The 20,469-nt window shown below is 45.4% G+C and overlaps 1 protein-coding gene across 2 annotated transcripts in view; it reads left to right on the top strand.

Annotated features, from left to right (window-relative positions):
* The first annotated feature begins 1,310 nt into the window (after nucleotides 1-1,310).
* Nucleotides 1,311-20,469, top strand: part of gnav1 (guanine nucleotide binding protein (G protein) alpha v1) — a 120,662-nt gene continuing 101,503 nt past the window's right edge. For both annotated transcript variants that reach the window (XM_060844460.1, XM_060844459.1), the window contains exons 1-2: nucleotides 1,311-1,682; nucleotides 8,783-8,874. In XM_060844460.1, the coding sequence (XP_060700443.1) occupies nucleotides 1,553-1,682; nucleotides 8,783-8,874 (222 nt within the window). In that variant the 5' untranslated portion in view covers nucleotides 1,311-1,552. The remainder of the gene's footprint in view (nucleotides 1,683-8,782; nucleotides 8,875-20,469) is intronic.

Genomic DNA, 20,469 nt, shown 5'->3' with positions numbered 1-20,469 from the left:
GCTGGGCCTGACCTCCTGCCTCACAGGTTAAAGCAGCTGCCTACAGTTCACTGCCTACAGAGGCAAGTCAGTCAGTGGCTGCCTCAGCAGAATCAGGTACAGGGGAAGGTGGAGCCCCGACAGTCTGTGGCTGAGGCTGCATCCATGGTAGTGGTGGAATTAGGATGCAACTATCAACATCACCCTCCCCCTAGGGCCTGGGACTTACCGAGAAGTTTTGGTTTCACTTACTCCAGCTGAGCTGCTGTGACCAACCCCACCCCAGTCTCTGGGGACATCCTTCACCTTTCTGTGCTGCCTCTTCCCGCTCACTGTCTTTAAATCTCTGCATTGCTGCTGATGGTTTCTGATCACATCCATTCTCCAGCAGCCTCACCATAATACTGTGTGCACCAAGGCTGTGTCCCCTTGGGAATGGCTGCTACCACATCTCATTGAGACATGTTATTGGTGGTGATGTGTCTCAGTCCCCTCAGGGAGCTCAGGTCGTCCCACATTACAGTCTGGAGCTACAGAGAGTGATGGCAGAAGCTCTGTCATTTCTTCCATCACTCAGTTGACAGGAATATCTCCTGCAGTTGACGGGTATTGCAAGGATTTACTCAATCTGTTTGGCCACTTGACAATTGCACCATGCTTGACTGTCAAGTGGGTTTATTGGAGGATAAGGGCCTTCAGAGCATGGAACAACTTTGCAATAATATCTAGAAAGAGTGGGTAAGGTTTGAAATCTGCCCTGAAAAGCACTCTCTAGTTTTAATGCATAATAAATACTTTTGAATCTAAGACTGGCTTTGCCATCTTCACAGTGTGACTTGAACCCAACCTTCTCGTGTCACATCAAACTACACAATAAAAGTGGGAATCCGACTTTTTTTAAAAAAGTACTTTTGCCTAAATAGTGATATGCTTAGGACTAGCGTCTCCCAGATGCCAATGGGATTGGTATGCCCCTTCATTGACAGTGCCATTTTTGGAATTTGGGGGAAGTGGGTATTGGAATTTACCCTTGGGATTTTATCAATAACCCACGTTCTGGAACGTTAGGCACCCATTGATGAAACCCAAAGTGCCAGTGGGAAGGAGGAAGAATGTCTGAGAGTATTTTATATTCAGATTTCCAGAGAGTACTGATATCCTTAAAGTACAGGAGGGAGACAATCAATATAAAAAAGAAAACAAATTGATTCGTTAGGCTTGCACTAAGTTCTCACCAAAAATGTTAAAATGACGAATATTAGTTTGCAAATTAGTTGGTCCAAACTGAGAAACTGCCTTATAAGCAGACGTCATTTCCTCTGCCATGTGCTAGAGATTTCCCTGCCTGTCTATCTCTCTCTGTAACTATAGAGTCAGCGCTTTAAACTTTCTGCAGGGAGGAAAAAGTTTGTTCTGGGACACGTGTGAGTGAGTGAGAGGGAAGCTGGAGTGATGTTCCCCAGCTTGACTGATTCCCCTTCATTCTGAGTCTGCCTCAGCTCCCCCCACTTCTATCTCTCTCTCTCACACACACACACACACTCTCCCACCTTGAAAGAAATGGTCGGCGGAGATGGGATTGTGCCTGGGATCCGAGAGTACAGCCGAGGAGCGCCAGGCGCGGCTCCGCAGTGAGAAGATTGACCGTGTACTGTGTGAATGTGCCAAGCAGGAGCAGAACATGGTGAAGATCCTGCTGCTGGGTCAGTAACAGATTTTACTCTTTTTCCCTTCTACGCGAGTTGTGACTGCAGGAGAAATTCACCTGAGCTGGTTCCCCGGCTGTTTCTTAATTATCAAGTTACACGTTTTGCTTTGCTGCTTACAGACAAATGATTAGAATTGCTTAAAATGTTTAATGAACTTTTCTCCCCTTCAAAACAAAGCTGGAAGTCCTGTTGTCAGCTGCACGTTCGGATTGTTTTGTTTTGCATCCAGTGTGTAGATGCGAACTATCTCCCCGTGTTTAACTAACAGTACGTGCTCCTTTTGAGTTAGTTACTAGGTGGAGGACTTTCGGTAGCACCAATGGACATGTTGCAGTGGAGTGTCCCTGTGAGTTCCTTTTCTTGACATTTGATAAATATCCATATTGTTTTAAACAAAAAAGTCGCTAACCGTTTCTTTCGATTTGGGTCCAAATTGTATCTCTTTTTTGAAAAACAGATTGTGTAGACTTGTGTATTTTTTTAAATACAAAAAACAGTAAATAATGAGACCCTTTGTCTGTCCCATTAAACATTCAGCAAACAGCAGCGCTCTATAGAGCGTGACTGACTCCTCGCACTGTGAGGCTGAAGTGAAAACACTGAGTCCTCCTCTAACCACTGTACATAACTACTTATTACGCATGACTATTTTAATCCCACTGGCTGTACGTGGTGATAAAGAGCATAGACAATGAAGTCTACATCCAAAACGCTCAAAATGGCCAAAATGAAACTGAGTGGGAAAAATTACAGTGATTTTGTCTGTTAAATTCTGTCTGATCTTCTACTTTGTTTGAAGACATTTACTGCCTAATAGCAAATAAATCACTGAAATTAAATACAAACCAATGATGTTGAAGGAAAGGCCAAGAGTACCTGAATAAGTTGTAAGGACTTTTAATGTTTGCAACAGGTTTGTGTGTATTAGAGTATTGTCCTCTGATTGACAGAGATTATGATTTAGGTGAAAGTGAGGACTGCAGATGCTGGAGATCAGAGTCTAGATCAGAGTGGTGCTGAAAAAGCACAGCAGGTCAGGCAGCATCCGAGGAGCAGGAAAGTCGGCGTTTCAGGCAAAAGCCCTTCATCAGGAATAAGGCAGGGAGCCTCTGGGATGCCTGAAACATTGATTTACTCTTTCTTGGATGCTGCCTGACCTGCTGTGCTTTTCCAGCAACACTCTAATCTAGACAGAGATCAGGATTTTCCTAATCCTGACAAAAACAGAAATTGCTGGAGAAACTCAGCAGGTCTGGCAACATCTGCAGAAGGAAGAGAAAAGAGTTAACATTCTGAGTCCAGTGACCCTTCATCAGAACATTCTGACTTGAATTGACTCAGTCAAAACACTAATTCTGTTTTCCTCTCCACAAATGCTGATAGACATACTGAGTTTCTCCAACAATTTCTGTTTTGGTTTTGGATCTCCAGAATCTGCAGATCTTTGCATTTATTTTCCTAATCCTATCTCCTGAGCAGCTCCTACAGCTATCTCCTTCACTTTGTGAGTCCCTTTTGGGTGAACATCATTTATGGCATGTTGGCAATTGTCTGAGAGGCCATCACTTCTGCATATTCAGTAGGTTGCAATTGTGCTGGAAGAGTCAACCGAATTGTTCACTAATTACAAACAAGCAACATCTTAAATTTGTTCCCCATTCTGTGCTGATTCAGGCCACCTCAGATGAGCCATTGGATCTGGAAAAGTTGTCATGTTGGGGAGCTTTCATCTTTTGAATATAGCCATTGACCCCTCACACAAAATCTACAATATCAGATGTGGGCACAACGATCCTGTGTTGTGGTGGCCAAATAGCCAGTGGCTAGGCTAGTTCCTGAGGAGTGGGCACATTGGTTGAGTTGCTAGAAGGTTTCAAGAACAGTTGGAACCTGACATTGAATGCTTCCCACACGAAGAATTCATTGCAACCTCTGTCTCTGTCTGTCTCTCAGAATCTTGCAGACTGACCCTGTCTGAGGTTCAGTGGTGTCATTGAGTCATAGAGATAGACAGCACAGACACAGACCCTTCAGTACAACTTGTCCATGCTGACCAGATATCTTAACCTAATCTACTCCCATCTGCTAGCACTTGGCCAATATCCCTCTCAAACCCTTCCTATTCATATACCTGTCCATATGCCTTTTAAATGTTGTAATTGTACCAGCCTCCTCCACTTCCTGTGGCAGCTCATTCCATACACACACTACCCTCTGTGTGGAAAGGTTGCCCCTTAGATCCCTTTTAAATTTTTTTCCCCTCTCACCCTAAACCTATGCCCTCTAATTCTGGACTCTCCCACCCCAGAGAAAAGACTTTGCCTATTTACACTATCCATGCCCCTCATGATTTTATAAACCCTTTCAGAAAACCTGTGATCTAATGGCTTTTTATGTTCTCTCCCCCATGGCATCATCAATCACATGGGCCTCGTTTCCTGGTAGAAATGTTTATTCCAACTCCATTCTACCTTGAAATTAAGTGGACAGTTTAAAGTGTAACTATTCACAAAACTTGACATTCCTAGCATCTCTGTAGCTCTTGCACAGCTGCTCAGACTGTTCTTTACAGGTGAGAGTATCTTATACTTTCTTCCCAATCAGACATCCTGCCCCTCTGCCATCAACTTTAATTGTTACAAACCAAACCACCAGGCTCATTGTCAGCAGAATTCTGAAAATGTCAACAACTCCTTTTATTCCTCAATTTTTAGTCTTAAAGATGTTTTACAAATGAGAGATTTTTGAAACTTAAAATGTTGAAAAATGTCATCATCTTTAAAAATGAATCTGTTGTGGAATCTTAGAGCTGTCTTTTCCAAATGAACTATTAACTTGGAGCTTTGAGTTTTAAGGAAACTAGGGATATTGTAACAAAGAGAAGCAGGAGAAACTCAGTTGATCTGGCAGCATCTGTGAAGGGGAAAAAAAGCTAATATTTCAAATCCAGAACTGAAAGCAACCAGGTGAGGGGGAAAATATGCTGATGACAGGGAGGCTGTGGGTGTGAAACGAGTGGGTAATAAATGGAGAAAGAGAGCCAGAGAGAGAGAGAGAGAGAGACTGTTTAAGAAGGCTGGTAAGGACAAGCCAGGGAACTATAGACCAGTGAGCCTGACGTCGGTGGTGGGCAAGTTGTTGGAGGGAATCCTGAGGGACAGGATGTACATGTATTTGGAAAGGCAAGGACTGATTAGGGATAGTCAACATGGCTTTGTGCGTGAGAAATCATGTCTCACAAACTTGATTGAGTTTTTTGAGGAAGTAACAAAGAGGATTAATGAGGGCAGAGCGGTAGATATGATCTATTTCGACTTCAGTAAGGCGTTCGACAAGGTTCCCCATGGGAGACTGATTAGCAAGGTTAGATTTCATGGAATACAGGGAGAACTAGTATTTGGATACAGAACTGGCTCAAAGGTCGAAGACAGAGGGTAGTGGTGGAGGGTTGCTTTTCAGACTGGAGGCCTGTGACCAGTGGAGTGCCACAAGGATCAGTGCTGGGTCCTCTACCTTTTGTCATTTACATAAATAATTTGGATGCGAGCATAAGAGGTACAGTTAGTATGTTTGCAGATGACACCAAAATTGGAGGTGTAGTGGACAGCGAAGAGGGTTAAAAATGAGGTCTGCAGATGCTGGAGATCACAGCTGCAAATGTGTTGCTGGTCAAAGCACAGCAGGTTAGGCAGCATCTCAGGAATAGAGAATTCGACGTTTCGAGCATAAGCCCTTCATCAGGAATAAGAGAGAGAGAGCCAAGCCGGCTGAGATAAAAGGTAGGGAGGAGGGACTAGGGGGAGGGGCGATGGAGGTGGGATAGGTGGAAGGAGGTCAAGGTGAGGGTGATAGGCCGGAGTGGGGTGGGGGCGGAGAGGTCAGGAAGAGGATTGCAGGTTAGGAGGGCGGTGCTGAGTTGAGGGAACCGACTGAGACAAGGTGGGGGGAGGGGAAATGAGGAAGCTGGAGAAATCTGAATTCATACCTTGTGGTTGGAGGGTTCCCAGGCGGAAGATGAGGCGCTCCTCCTCCAGCCGTCGTGTAGTTGTGTTCTGCCGGTGGAGGAGTCCAAGGACCTGCATGTCCTCGGTGGAGTGGGAGGGGGAGTTAAAGTGTTGAGCCACGGGGTGATTGGGTTGGTTGGTTCGGGCGGCCCAGAGGTGTTCTCTGAAGCGTTCCGCAAGTAAGCGGCCTGTCTCACCAATATAGAGGAGGCCACATCGGGTGCAGCGGATGCAATAGATGATGTGTGTGGAGGTACAGGTGAACTTGTGGCGGATATGGAAGGATCCCTTGGGGCCTTGGAGGGAAGTGAGTGTGGAGGTGTGGGCGCAAGTTTTACATTTCCTGCGGTTGCAGGGGAAGGTGCCGGGGGTGGAGGTTGGGTTGGTGGGGGGTGTGGATCTGACAAGGGAGTCACGAAGGGAGTGGTCCTTGCGGAACGCTGATAGGGGAGGGGAGGGAAATATATCCTTGGTGGTGGGGTCCGTTTGGAGGTGGCGGAAATGGCGGCGGATAATACGTTGTATGCGCAGGTTGGTGGGGTGGTAGGTGAGAACCAGTGGGGTTCTGTCTTGGTGGCGGTTGGAGGAGCGGGGCTCAAGGGCGGAGGAGCGGGAAGTGGAGGAGATGCGGTGGAGGTTTCCTCCTGGGAGCAGATGCGGCGGAGACGAAGGAATTGGGAATATGGGATGGCGTTTTTACAGGGGGCAGGGTGGGAGGAGGTGTAGTCCAGGTAGCTGTGGGAGTCCAATTCCAACACCGCACAACCCAGATGGCCTCCTTCTTCAAGGACCGCAGATTCCCCCCAGACGTGATCGACGATGCCCTCCACCGCATCTCCTCCACTTCCCGCTCCTCCGCCCTTGAGCCCCGCTCCTCCAACTGCCACCAAGACAGAACCCCACTGGTTCTCACCTACCACCCCACCAACCTGCGCATACAACGTATTATCCGCCGCCATTTCCGCCACCTCCAAACGGACCCCACCACCAAGGATATATTTCCCTCCCCTCCCCTATCAGCGTTCCGCAAGGACCACTCCCTTCGTGACTCCCTTGTCAGATCCACACCCCCCACCAACCCAACCTCCACCCCCGGCACCTTCCCCTGCAACCGCAGGAAATGTAAAACTTGCGCCCACACCTCCACACTCACTTCCCTCCAAGGCCCCAAGGGATCCTTCCATATCCGCCACAAGTTCACCTGTACCTCCACACACATCATCTATTGCATCCGCTGCACCCGATGTGGCCTCCTCTATATTGGTGAGACAGGCCGCTTACTTGCGGAACGCTTCAGAGAACACCTCTGGGCCGCCCGAACCAACCAACCCAATCACCCCGTGGCTCAACACTTTAACTCCCCCTCCCACTCCACCGAGGACATGCAGGTCCTTGGACTCCTCCACCGGCAGAACACAACTACACGACGGCTGGAGGAGGAGCGCCTCATCTTCCGCCTGGGAACCCTCCAACCACAAGGTATGAATTCAGATTTCTCCAGCTTCCTCATTTCCCCTCCCCCCACCTTGTCTCAGTCGGTTCCCTCAACTCAGCACCGCCCTCCTAACCTGCAATCCTCTTCCTGACCTCTCCGCCCCCACCCCACTCCGGCCTATCACCCTCACCTTGACCTCCTTCCACCTATCCCACCTCCATCGCCCCTCCCCCTAGTCCCTCCTCCCTACCTTTTATCTCAGCCGGCTTGGCTCTCTCTCTCTTATTCCTGATGAAGGGCTTATGCTCGAAACGTCGAATTCTCTATTCCTGAGATGCTGCCTAACCTGCTGTGCTTTGACCAGCAACACATTTGCAGCGAAGAGGGTTACCTCAGATTACAACAGGATCTTGACCAGATGGGCCAAAGGGCTGAGAAGCGGCAGATGGAGTTTAATTTAGTTAAATACGGGGTGCTGCATTTTGGGAAAGCAAATCTTAGCAGGACTGATACACTTAATGGTAAGGTCCTAGGGAGTGTTGCTGAACAAAGAGACCTTGGAGTGCAGGTTCATAGCTCCTTGAAAGTGGAATCGCAGGTAGATAGGATAGTGAAGAAGGCGATTGGTATGCTTTCCTTTATTGCACAGAGTATTGAGTACAGGAGTTGGGAGGTCATGTTGCGGCTGTATAGGACATTGGTTAGGCCACTGTTGGAATATTGCTTGCAATTCTGGTCTCCTTCCTGTTGGAAAGATGTTGTGAAACTTGAAAGGGTTCAGAAAAGATTTAAAATGATGTTGCTAGGTTTGGAGGATTTGAGCTATTGGGAGAGGCTGAACAGGCTGGGGCTGTTTTCCCTGGAGCGTCGGAAGCTGAGGGGTGACCTTATAGAGGTTTACAAAATTATGAGGGGCATGGATAGGATAAATAGACAAAGTCTTTTCCCTGGTCTCGGGGAGCCCAGAACTAGAGGGCATAGGTTTAGGGTGAGAGGGAAAAGATATAAAAGAGACCTAAGGGGCAACTTTTTCACACGGAGAGTGGCACATGTATGGAATGAGCTGCCAGAGGAAGTGGTGGAAACTGGTAAAATTGCAACATTTAAAAGGCATCTGGATGGGTATATGAATAGGAAGGGTTTGGAGGGATATGGGCCAGATGCTGGCAGGTGGGACTAGATTGGGTTGGAATATCTGGTCAGCATGGACGGATTGGACCGAAGGACCTGTTTCCATGCTGTACATCTCTATGAGGGAGATAAAGAGGATAGGCAGACGAAGGGATTGTTGATAGTAAGCCAGGGAAGAAAAAAAGCTGGAGAGCTAATAATGGGGACTGTGAGTTCTTGTAAATGGGTTGGCTATACTAAAAGCCACCCATTGCATGACAGGACCTGGAGTGTACGATAGGTAATAGACATGGAAAGAGGTGTTTATGCTGTAAAGTTGATAAACCTGATGTTGAGTCCTAGAGTCTTAAATGTCCCAAGGTGTTGTTTGTCTGTCTTGTATTGAGCCTCACTGGAGCCCTGCAGCTGACCTGAGACAGATACTGTGCTGGCCTGTTGCAGTTGAATACCTTGTTTGATGACTGATCAGGATTGAGGGCTGACTTCTCTTCCTATTTGTGACGATCTTGTGTTCCATGTTCCAGGTGCAGCAGAGAGTGGAAAGAGTACATTGGTAAAACAAATGAAGATCATTCACAGTCATGGTTTCACTGAAGAAGAACTTATAAGTTTCAAGGTAATTTTCAAAAAGTTTTAATTTTTAAAAGTTTAATTGACCAAAGAGAAGGAGTAGGCCATTCAGTCCCTTGATCATGCTCTGCCATTCAATCAGATAATCTCTAATCTAATTGTAGCCACAATTCACATTCCCAACTACCCCATAACCTTTTACCCCTTGCTTATCTGCTTTTGCTTTGAAAATATTCAAAGACTGCTTCCATCACCTTTTTTGGGAAAAAAAGGTCCAAAGCTGTTTGTGTAAATCAGCAAGATTAAAGGGATATTGTCTCAAATATATTGTTATTCCCTGTCTTTCTTCAGTGCTCACTTTTCATTTTGGAGCCAGTTCACCAAAAGTTAAAACCTGGGCTAGTTATCACACTGGTGTAATAATTATTGCTTTTACAGTTAGTTATGTCTGATTAAAACAATAAGTTACTCCTCTTAGATAATAAAATTTAAATGAAATGTACGCACTAGGGTTAATGCTAATTGTTAGTTCCATAATTCACTATACAAGTTTGCAATGAGATGGAAAAAGTACTTGTCAGCTGAGTACTGTGAATGAAATTGGATATTGGTGACAAGTATCTTAAAGTTCTCATTATCTTTAAAAGGAAGGGTGTTGGGAATTTAATATATCAACAATGTCTGTGATTAGTTTGCCCAAAATTTCCATTTCCAAATAGAAGCTTATCCAATGCACAGACCAGGGGAGAGTCCCTAGTTTATTGCATTGTGTGAACTTTCTTGTCTGTATACAGGATCAAGGGGAATGAATCATCGTTCACTGGGGAGTGGAACAAGGTTGTGGCTTGTCCTCTATATTGTGAAGCAGAGACTTAATAGTTTTGTTGATTTTCATCAGAAGTGGTTCTCCAAGCCTGTTTTTACATCATTGACATTGTTTGTTCATGTCTTGTATTTGAAAATTGACAGATGCTTTTTGGTGTTGAATAAATTGGAATATTGTTGACCCTATAAAGCTTGGAGCTGCATCAATGAATTTCTCCCAATTTAGTTGGTGTGTCTCCTATGAGCTGCTTCATCTCCTCAGCAATTGCTCATAGTCAGGATGTTGTGCAACTTCCTACTGTTATTGGAATGTTATGAGGGTCTATGGAGACTGCAGTTTCCTCTCATTTTTAAATTGTGCACTCCTTTACTCTCTACCTCCTCAATGTCCCTATCTGAGGGAGTAGACAAAGAGCATATATTATGTTTATTTATTATTTTGAAGCATGTGTCACTCATTTACTTTTTTATATATAGAAAAGTTTCTTCTGTGTCCTCACTCACTTGAGTGAGCTCCTGGGCTACCACCACCACCACATCTATATATTTATGATTTGGCTCAAGGAATGGAATTGTATATCCAAATTTCCAAATGACACTGAGTTATACCTCAGTAAGTTATTGAGGGATGTAGAATAAGTGAATGGACCCAGCTACAGACGGGTATTATCTTCAATGTGGTGAATTGTAATGTCTTCCATTATGGATCTGACAATGCCAAACTGGAATAGTTACTTCATGCTGTGAGACTCGGAGGTGTATAGGGGTAAAGAGATTTGGGTACTCATGTATGCAAACAAAAAAGTAAACTGTACAAAAATGCTAATAGAATATTGGTCTTTATTTGGTGATGATTGGAATCCAATAAAAAAGAGATGACGCTTCCAATTCTATAGATCCTGGTCAGAATCCAGTTCAGGTCATATAATCATAGGCATGTACAGCATGGAAACAGACCCTTCAGTCCAACTTGTCCATGCCAACCAGATTTCCTAACCTAATCTAGTTCCATTTGCCAGCACTTGGCCCATATTCCTCTAAACACTTCCTATTCATATATCCACCCAGATGCCTTTTAAATCCACCACCACATACATGTACCACCCTCTGTGTGAAAAGGTTACTACTTAGGTTTCTTTAAAATCTTTTCCCTTTCACCCTAAACCTATGCTCTCTAATTCTGGACTCCCCCACCCCAGGGAAAAGACATTGTCTATTTACCCTATCCACACCCCTCATGATTTATAAACCTTTATAAGGTCACCCCTCAGCCTCCAATGCTCCAGGGAAAACAGCCCCAGCCCCTTCAGCCTCTCCCTATAGCTCAAATCCTCCAACTCTGGCAACATCCTTGTAAATCTTTTCTGAACCCTTTCAAGTTTCACAACATCCTTCCAATAGGAGGGAGACCAGAATTGCACGCAATATTCCAAAAGTGGCCTAACCAATGTCCTGTACAGCCGCAACATGACCTCCCAACTCCTGTACTCAATACTCTGACCAATAAAGGAAAACATACCAAACGCTGCCTTCGCTATCTTATCCTATCCTATCTGTGACTCCACTTTCAACGAATGTTACATCAAATTCTAGATCCTGGCCCATGATGATACCAGTCCTCAAGGTTTTACATTATGAAAGAACAGAGTTTTGTGTCTATGTTTGCAAATGTCACTGAGTTAGGAGGCACAATGGATTACTATAGCAAATAGAGTAAGTGAGTGAGTAAAAGAATGGCAGATAGATGGGTTTGCATAAAGCTAATTGGCATTTCCTGAGGTGAGAAGAATGGGGAATTCTGCAAGTCAGGCCCTTTAAAATTGAACATGTCTAAGGGGAAGTGCAGTAAATGGAATAGAGGTACCATCTAATTGAAAGGGTGAATGATTTGTTTTTTTTTATATATGTAACCTATTGACAGCTCTCAGCAAATCAGATGTTGTTCTGAAGTATATAAGAGTCCAAATCTGTATGGGTTGGGGGTGGTGGAGTGGGGTGGGGAGAGTGGTGGCAGGCCTGGAGGAAATGCTAACTTGGTTTGTTTATAATTGATTTGATTTTTTTTGTCCTTTTCAAGACCTCATTCCAAATCCCTGGCTCTCAGTAGGTGTGTGCGTGTGTGTCTATCTGTTTTATCTGAGCAGCGCAAGAACTGGAGTGAGGCACATGGAGGGTTTGCTGTAACTACTATATCTTTGTAAGGAATATGTATATAGCAATACCTGGCTTTGTAACAAACAAACTATTTATATCCCAAAACATTGCATTCAAAATTATCTTTTCAGAAGAATCATTTTCTTTTCAAATTGTGCAGTTTGAAATAATGCAGAGAGCACTAGCAGAGATCTTTTCATGATTTGGTGTAAGGTGTGATCCCAAAGAAATATGTGTAGGTTAACAACCTGTGCTGCAGTAAGTTCAGTACATGGACAGCTTGCTCTGCTGTGCTTCACAGATCCCAGCTGTGCCTGCTAACTGTCTTGACATTTATCTGTCTCCTTGTTGCATAAGTAAATATCTGTCAGGATTTTGTTTGAAAAGCTGTTTTTAAAAAAAAATCTGTAAGGAAAATCTCACAGCAACAAAAGTTCAGTTTCTGATTAACTTCAGGAGTCAATGTTTGAAACTGAGAAATTGCGAACAGCCATTCTGACCTTTTCTAATTGACTTGGATGTCTGCCCGAGATCAAAAGTGGATAATTTCCCCTTGGTAAGATATAGCAATTGCAGCATGTAGCCTTAAAGGACACTGAAAGCAGAATACTGCATCCCTTGGATATCTTAGTTCTCTTGTCTACTGTGAGCAATCCTGGCCAATATTTACCCACTGCCCAGATTACCTGGTCATTATCTCAACTACTGTATGGGAGATCTTGCTGTGCCTATTTGAGCTGCTGCATTTTTTTAGAATTAGAATTCCTACAGTGTAGAAACAGGCCCTTTGGCCCAATAAGAACATACCAACCCTCCAAAGAGTAACCCACCCAGACCCATTCCCTTACCCTACATTTACCCCTGACTAATGGACCTAACACTATGGACAATTTAGCATGGCCAATTCACCTGACCTGCACATCTTTGGATTGTGGAATGAAACCCACGTAGACACTGGGAGAATGTGCAAACTCCACACAGACAGTCGCCCGAGGGTGGAATCGAACCCAGATCCCTGGCGCTGTGCTGTGAGGCAGCAGTGCTAACCACTGAGCCACTGTGCCATCCCATTTTCTCTGTTCTGTCCCTAAGCTTTTCTTTATTTAAAAAAAACTGCTCTGTTAGATTTTATTTTAATGAGTAATGGGCTAAAAGATTATGGAGAGTGGGTAGGGAAGTGGACTTGAGGCAGAGATGAGATCAGCTGTGATCGCTTTGAATAACACAGTAGAGTCAAGGGGCTGAATGGCCTGCTTCCTGGCCTTCTCATGTTCTGACTCCCCCGCTGCTGCCGTGGACAAAGCTGGCTTCCTCTGGCTGCATTTGTCCAGTCATGGGAATGCAAATCAGCAAACCAGAATCACAATCCTTTTTAATCCCTGGCCTGCTGTAACAGGTTTATGAATTGCTAGTGATGAATAGGTAGGGGGAGAACGAGCTGGGGGAGTGGGGGGAGCGGTGGTTGTTTCAGTGGCTAATCTGCTGCTTTGAAATGTTTTGTGAGCTTCTAAAGGGAAGTGATTTGATCATCAATGATGGAGCTGGCTCATTCAGTGTGGCTCTTGAATGTAGTTCCATGGAATTTTCGGGACAGGCAGACAGATCGTTTGATGTAACCAGCCTCTGTCATTGTTGATACTGTCCAGCAGGTTTCACTACTCTGCTTCAACCTTCCCTCTGTTAGCTTCCCTTTACCCAGCTTTAAATGTATTTACTGTATACTTTTCACTTCACTTCACTATGTAATGGCATCCACATTCTTGCCAGTTTCTGGGTGAAGATTTTCCTCTTGAATTCTTTACTCCCATGCCTTTACATTGCTCTTCTGGGATTAAAAGAGGGAAATGGCTTTTCACTATCGTTCCTCCTCCCTCTCTTCACTGTCTCCCACCTTCATGTCCCAACTTGACTCCTTCACCAATGGCACCACCACCCTCCCTCCCCAACCCCCCCCACTTTGATCTGTGAGGGATTAGATCTTTCAACTGAGACTGAATAATTTGTTTTCGTTTTTTTTCCACCAGGATTAGTCACCTTTCCCTACAGTGTGGAAGTTGGGCCGTATGGCACTGATTCTGCTGTAAATGGTCTACGTCAATAGAAATGGATTTCTAATGGGAGTAGTCCCAAACTGTGTATGGAAGAGCTGACAGTCAGGGACTTGGGAGGATTAAGGATCATAACTTGGTAGCTACACCTGTCAGCTGCTCACAGATTGAACAAAAAATTCACATCATCTTCTGTCTCTATTTTTCTCCGGGGGTGTGTGTGTGTGTGTCTCTGCCTCTGACTCTGCCTCTGCCTCTGCCTCTGTCTCTATTGTGTGCGTATGTCAGACTGCCTGTACCTCCAACTGTACATATTCAACACCCTATCCCACAATACCTGTTTTTCTTGACTGACTGACTAGGCCTGTCTGATTCCTACCACATTTCCCACACACCCCCAACAATCCCCCCACAACCACACAGAAAAACAAGAGGCTCTGTAACTGTGCTAAGTATTAGTCAGAATGTGCTGGTGTATTTGTGGAATTGAGGAACTTGTTCAACAGCATTCCAAGTTATATTAACCTTCTAACTTCCATCTGTTTACACTCCTCCTGCCTTGCACAGTGCTGTGTCAATTGAATTATTTCAGCTAATTTGAACTGGTAACTTTGTTTGAAAAGTGATATACATACAGTAAGTCATGCCTGGACTTCGCTGAGGAACAATTACCGGAAACTAAATTTGAAACTGAGCTGCAAATAGAGAAATGAGAATACATAGCTCCAAGCTTGGTTTAAGGGCTAGGGTGAAAGTGAGGTGGGGTGGGGTGGGGGGGTGGTGGTGGGGGGGAGAGAGAGAGAGAGAGATGTCATGAGGTGGAGAAGTTTAGGGGGATATTTGGAAGAGAGGTAATGGGAGTGTAGACCAGACTCCTGAAGGCACAGCCTTTGTGATGTTAAGCAGTTCAGAGGAGGTTTACTAGACTAATATCTAGAATGAGCAGATTGCCTTAAGAGGAAGGGCTAAACAGGTTAAGACTCTATCCCCTGGAGTTTAGAATGGTCAGAAGTGACTTAATTAAAACATAAAATTGTGAGGGGATTTGACCAATTGGATGCTTCCTCTTGTGGGAGAATGTAGAAATTGGGGGTCAGAGTTTAAAAATAAGGAGTCGCCTATATAAGACAGATGAGGAAATGTTTTTTCTCTGAGGGTTGGGAGTCTTTGGAATTCCCTTCCTCGAAAGGCAGCAGATGCAGAACCTTTCAATATCTCCAAGACAGAGGTAGACAGATTCTTGATTACAAAGTGGGTGAATGGGAGATGCACGAATGTAGAGTTATGGCTAAAATCAGATCAATGGGCTCAAAGGGGGCCTACCTTTGCTCCTTGTCCATATAATGGAGCAGCTAAAGCTGTGGATTTGTCAAAATGCATCCTACAGTGATACTTATAAGATTCTTAATGGGGTTGACAGACAAATGCTGGGAGGATATTTCCCCTCATTGGAGAGTCTAGGACCAGAGGGCATAGTCTCAGAATAAAGGGGTGTCAATTTAAGGCTGAGATGAGGAACAATTTCTTCTGAGGGTTGAGTCTTCGGAACCCCTTGCCACAGAGGGCTGTGGGGTCAGAGTACTTGTGTATATTTAAGGCTGAGATAGATAGATAGATTCTTGATCAGTCGGGGAATGGAGGGTTAGGGGGAAACATGCAGGAAAGTGGATGTGAGGAATGTCAGATAAACCATGATCCTACTGAATGGTGGAGCTGGCTTCAGGGTCTGTATGGCCTACTCCTATTGAAGGAATGCACAGATATCAGAGCATTGTAAAGAAACTGATCAATGGACAGGACCTTTTTTTTAATAACAGGTGAAATGTGGTTGAAGCTCGTTCTCTTGATGGTTCACTTGGTGAATAGACTAACAAGCATGGAGCTAAGTTATACAGACAGAAGAGTGAGTCTGGGATGAAACCAGAGTCTGGTTGATCCCATACTGAGGAGGTATATCAGCATTAGCTTCCTATTCCTGGTTCTCAGACCAATGTCCCTTGGTGTATGTCTATGTTGCAGCAGCTGTGTGATAACTTCTTAATTGGAAGGCCATTCGGTCCATCACCTTCACTCAGATGGTCCTAAACTAGCCCTATTCTGTACCCAACCATTTGTTGAAAGAGGATTTGCAGGAGCTTCTTCAAGGAAGAAGGGCTCATGACCGAAACGTCGACTCTCCTGCTCCTTGGATGCTGCTTGATCTGCTGTGCTTTTCCAGCAACACATTTTCAGCATTTGCTGAAAGACTCCAGATTCTTCTTCTTTTTGTCCCAAGGAAATCCATTCCATACTTTGGGCAACTCTGTATCCAAGGGGTTTCCGAAGTGTGACCTTTTTTACTAGTTTGATCCTGTTTCCCTTATTCAAACCGGACAACTCAATACTGAGAGTTTGCCTGATCTATGTTCCACCTTTTATGTTCCATGTAACAGTTGCTTTAATCAGCTTGATTATTGCTTTTTGCAAGGTTCTTGAGCTTGGTGATGAGTGAGGGAGGATCGAGTTGGTGTGTGCGTCTTCCACTATTAAGCTAAATTTTTAACTTCGCAGATGTTTCAACAACATTTTCTTGTTTAAAATTAAGTGGAAACTGTGAGCACCCTGCGTTGTTACTGGGGCAAACACCAATGGAAGTCGACAAGAGTGAAAATGTGTAGCTGCAGTTTTTATACCAGGACAAAAAGCAAAAGAAAGTGTCCTTTCACTGTCTTCGCTCCTCACCCCTCAAAAGGTGGTCACATTGAGACACCATACACCTCTGCTGCTCTGATTCATTGCATTTTTGCAGCAACTCTATTCCTTACCCCCAACCCTTCCCCTTTCTCTCTCTCTCTCTCTCTCTCTCTCTCTCTCTCTCTCTCTCTCTCTCTCTCTCTCTCTCTCTCTCTCTCTCTCTCTCTCTCTCTCTCTCTCTCTCTCTGTGTTTCCCCCCCCACCCCGTGCCCAACGCTTTCTCTTCTTCCTCCCCCAGACCCCAACTTTCTCTCCCTCCTCGTCCCCAATTCTTTCTCTTATCCCCCCCCCATCGTCCCCAATTCTTTCTCTTATCCCCCCCCCCATCGTCCCCAACTCTTTCTCTCGTCTCTTCCCCCCGTCCCCAACTCTTTCTCTTGTCTCTCCCCCCCGTCCCCAACTCTTTCCCCTTCACCCCTTGCCTTCCCTACGTCCCCTCACCACCACGCCCACCTGACAATTCCTCATCCTCAATGTCACCCCTTGCCCTCCTTAACCTCCTTCAGCCCAACCCTCTCCTCTTCCTCCTTACACCCCAACCACCACCCTCAACCTCCTTATCCCCTTTTCCCTCACTCATCCAACTTCCACCTTATCCTCCCTCACCCTCAACCACTCCCTTTCCACCCGGCCTCCTTGCCTTCTCTCACCTTTTTCCCTGCCAGAAATGGTGGTAAAGCTGAGGATCATTACAATATTTCACAAGCATTTAGACGAACACTTGAAGCACCATAGCATACTATCACACTTTGAATTAGAGTAGTTAGGTGCTTGATGGCCACCACAGACTTAATGGGCTGAAGCGCCTGTCTCCACACTGCTAAACTCTATGAAATCTTTAGCTTTTCTCAACAGGATTCCTCCAGTCTCCTTAAGGAATGGCTTACACCCTGCCTAACAGACTCCTGTGTGGTGGAGGGAGTGTGAGCAGGTAACGTAGTGAGGGAGCCTGCAGCTTTCACTCTCATACTGGTTGCATTCCACGGCTGACATCTCCCACACTGATTAGAGTGTGTGCTCTGTGCAGCAGGAAATTACTTCCACTGATTAAACGGGATTTCAATCTAGCCAATTTTTGTACTGCAATGTTTGTCTTTTTTGACAGTGAGAATTGATTATTTATCTTATAAGCTCCCCTGCCATATTGATATCAGAAATTAGCAATTATAGCTATCAAACCGAAAAGCCTTTCCTTATAGTTATCTCAAAGGATTAATACAGTAAGTGTAGAGATGTTGTGTCAACTTCCAGGGGAGAGGTAACCTCTTTATCTAGAGAGAGTATGAATATGGAGCTCACTCTCACAGGAGTAATTGAGGAAGATGGATCAGATGCACTTTAAGAAAAGACTTGCATTTTCAGCATATAATTGGACCACAGGTCATTGCAAAGTGCTTCACTGCCAGCGAAGTAGTCCTGAAGCATAGTGTCTTGTACAGTCATAGACATGTACAGCATGGAAACAGACCCTTTGGTCTGACTCATCCATGCCGACCAGATATCCCAACCCAATTAGATTAGATTACTTACAGTGTGGAAACAGGCCCTTCGGCCCAACAAGTCCATACCGACCCGCTGAAGCGTATACCACCCAGACCCATCTCCTACATTTACCCCTTCACCTAACACTATAGGCAATTTAGCATGGCCAATTCACCTAACCTGCACATTTTTGGATTGTGGGAGGAAACCCACGCAGACACTGAGATTCGCCTGAGGTGGGAATTGAACCCGGGTTTCTGGTGCTGTGAGGCAGCAGTGCTAACCACTGTGCCACTGTGCTCTAGTCCCACTTACCCAGCCCATATCCTTCCATACCCTTCTATTCATATAACCTATCCAGATGCCTCTTAAATGTTGCAATTGTACCAGCCTCCACCACTTCCTCTGGCAGCTCATTCCATACACGTACCACCCTCTGCGTGAAAAAGTTGCCCCTAGGGTCTCTTTTATATCTTTCCCCTCTCACCCTAAACCTATGCCCTCTAGTTCTGGACTCCCCACGTCAGGCAAGAGACTTTGCCTATTTACCCTATCCATGCCCCTCATGATTTTATAAACCTTTATAAGGTCACCCCTCAGCCTCCAATGCTCCAGGGAAAACAGCCCCAGTCAATTAACCTCTCCCTGTAGCTCAAATCCTCCAAACCTGGCAACATCCATGTAAATCTTTTTCTGAACCCTTTCAAGTTTCACAGCATCCTTCGGATAGGAAGGAAACCAGAATTGCATGTATTATTTCATGCAATTTTAAAGAACTGAAAAAAAAACAGGGATGGCATGCTGCCTTACAGTACCAGGGACTCTGGTTTGATTCTACCTACAGCTTCTGTCTAAAGTTGGCACATTCTCCCTGAGAAGGGCTTTTGCCTGAAACGTCGATTTTCCCGCTCCTTGGGTGCTGACTGACCTGCCGTGCTTTTCTAGCACCACGCTCTAATCTACATTCTCCCTGTGACTGGGTGGGTTCCCTCCGAGTGCTCTGGTTTCCTCCCACAGTCCAAAGATATGCAGATTGGTGTGGATTAGCCATGCTAAATTGCCCGTAGTGTCAAGGGATGTGCAGGCTATGTGGGTTAACTGTGGGAAATGCAGGGTTACAGGGATAGGGTGGGATACTCTTCAGAAGGTTGGTGCAGACTCAATGGGCCAAATGGCCTGTACCTGCACTGTAGGGATTCTGCGATTCTATGAACTCAGGAGCTAATTTGCACAGAGAGTTATCGATCTGTTATTTCTGTGACATAGTTTGAGGGGTAAGAATCGGCATAGACACCAGAGAGAATTCTCCTGCTCCTGTTCAAGTAGTGCCATGGGATCCTTTACACTCGCAGGTGGGGCCTCGGTTTACAGTTTTAACTGAGCGTTGGCATCTTTGATAGTGCAGCACTCCCCCCAGTACTGCATTCCAGTGTCCATTCTGGAACTTTGTCTTCAAGTTCTGGACTGATTCTTTAACCCAGAACCTTGTGATTCAGAGGCCAGCGAGCTACCAACTGAGCTGCAAAAGGAACTGTAACACGAGGGAGAGGGAAAGAGGAAATTGATTTTGTTTTTCAATTTCTTCATTTTACGGGATGCAGATGTCACTGAGTGGGCCAGCATTTATTGCCAATCCCCACCTTATGAAGGTGGTGGTGAGTAAAAAATGAGGTCTGCAGATGCTGGAGATCACAGCTGAAAATGTGTTGCTGGTTAAAGCACAGCAGGTTAGGCAGCATCTCAGGAATAGAGAATTCGACGTTTCGAGCATAAGCCCTTCATCAGGAATGAGAGAGAGTAGCCAAGCAGGCTAAGATAAAAGGAAGGGAGGAGGGACTTGGGGGAGGGGCGATGGAGGTGGGATAGGTGGAAGGAGGTCAAGGTGAGGGTGATAGGCCGGAGTGGGGTGAGGGCGGAGAGGTCAGGAAGAAGATTGCAGGTTAGGAGGGCGGTGCTGAGTTGAGGGAACCGACTGAGACAAGGTGGGGGAGGGGAAATGAGGAAACTGGAGAAATCTGAATTCATACCTTGTGGTTGGAGGGTTCCCAGGCGGAAGATGAGGCGCTCCTCCTCCAGCCGTCGTGTTGTTATGTTCTGCCGGTGGAGGAGTCCAAGGACCTGCATGTCCTCGGTGGAGTGACTTCGTGAACCACTGCAGTCCATGTGCTGTGGGTTTACCCACAACGCCATTGGAGGGGGAATTCCAGGATTTTCACCCAGTGACAGTGAAGGAACGGCAATATATTTTCAAGTCAGGATGGTGAGTGGCTTGGATGAAATGTGAAGATGGTGGTATTCCAATATAGCTGCTGTCCTTATCCTCTTAGATGAAGGTGGTCTTGAGTTTGGAAGGTGCTGTCTGAGGATCTTTGGTAAATTTCTGCAGAGAAAGGAGATTT

Source organism: Hemiscyllium ocellatum, chromosome 25, assembly GCF_020745735.1.
Source record: "Hemiscyllium ocellatum isolate sHemOce1 chromosome 25, sHemOce1.pat.X.cur, whole genome shotgun sequence".
Lineage (NCBI taxonomy): Eukaryota > Metazoa > Chordata > Chondrichthyes > Orectolobiformes > Hemiscylliidae > Hemiscyllium > Hemiscyllium ocellatum.
Note: the sequence above shows the minus strand (reverse complement) of the source record. Positions and strands in the feature narration are given on the sequence as shown.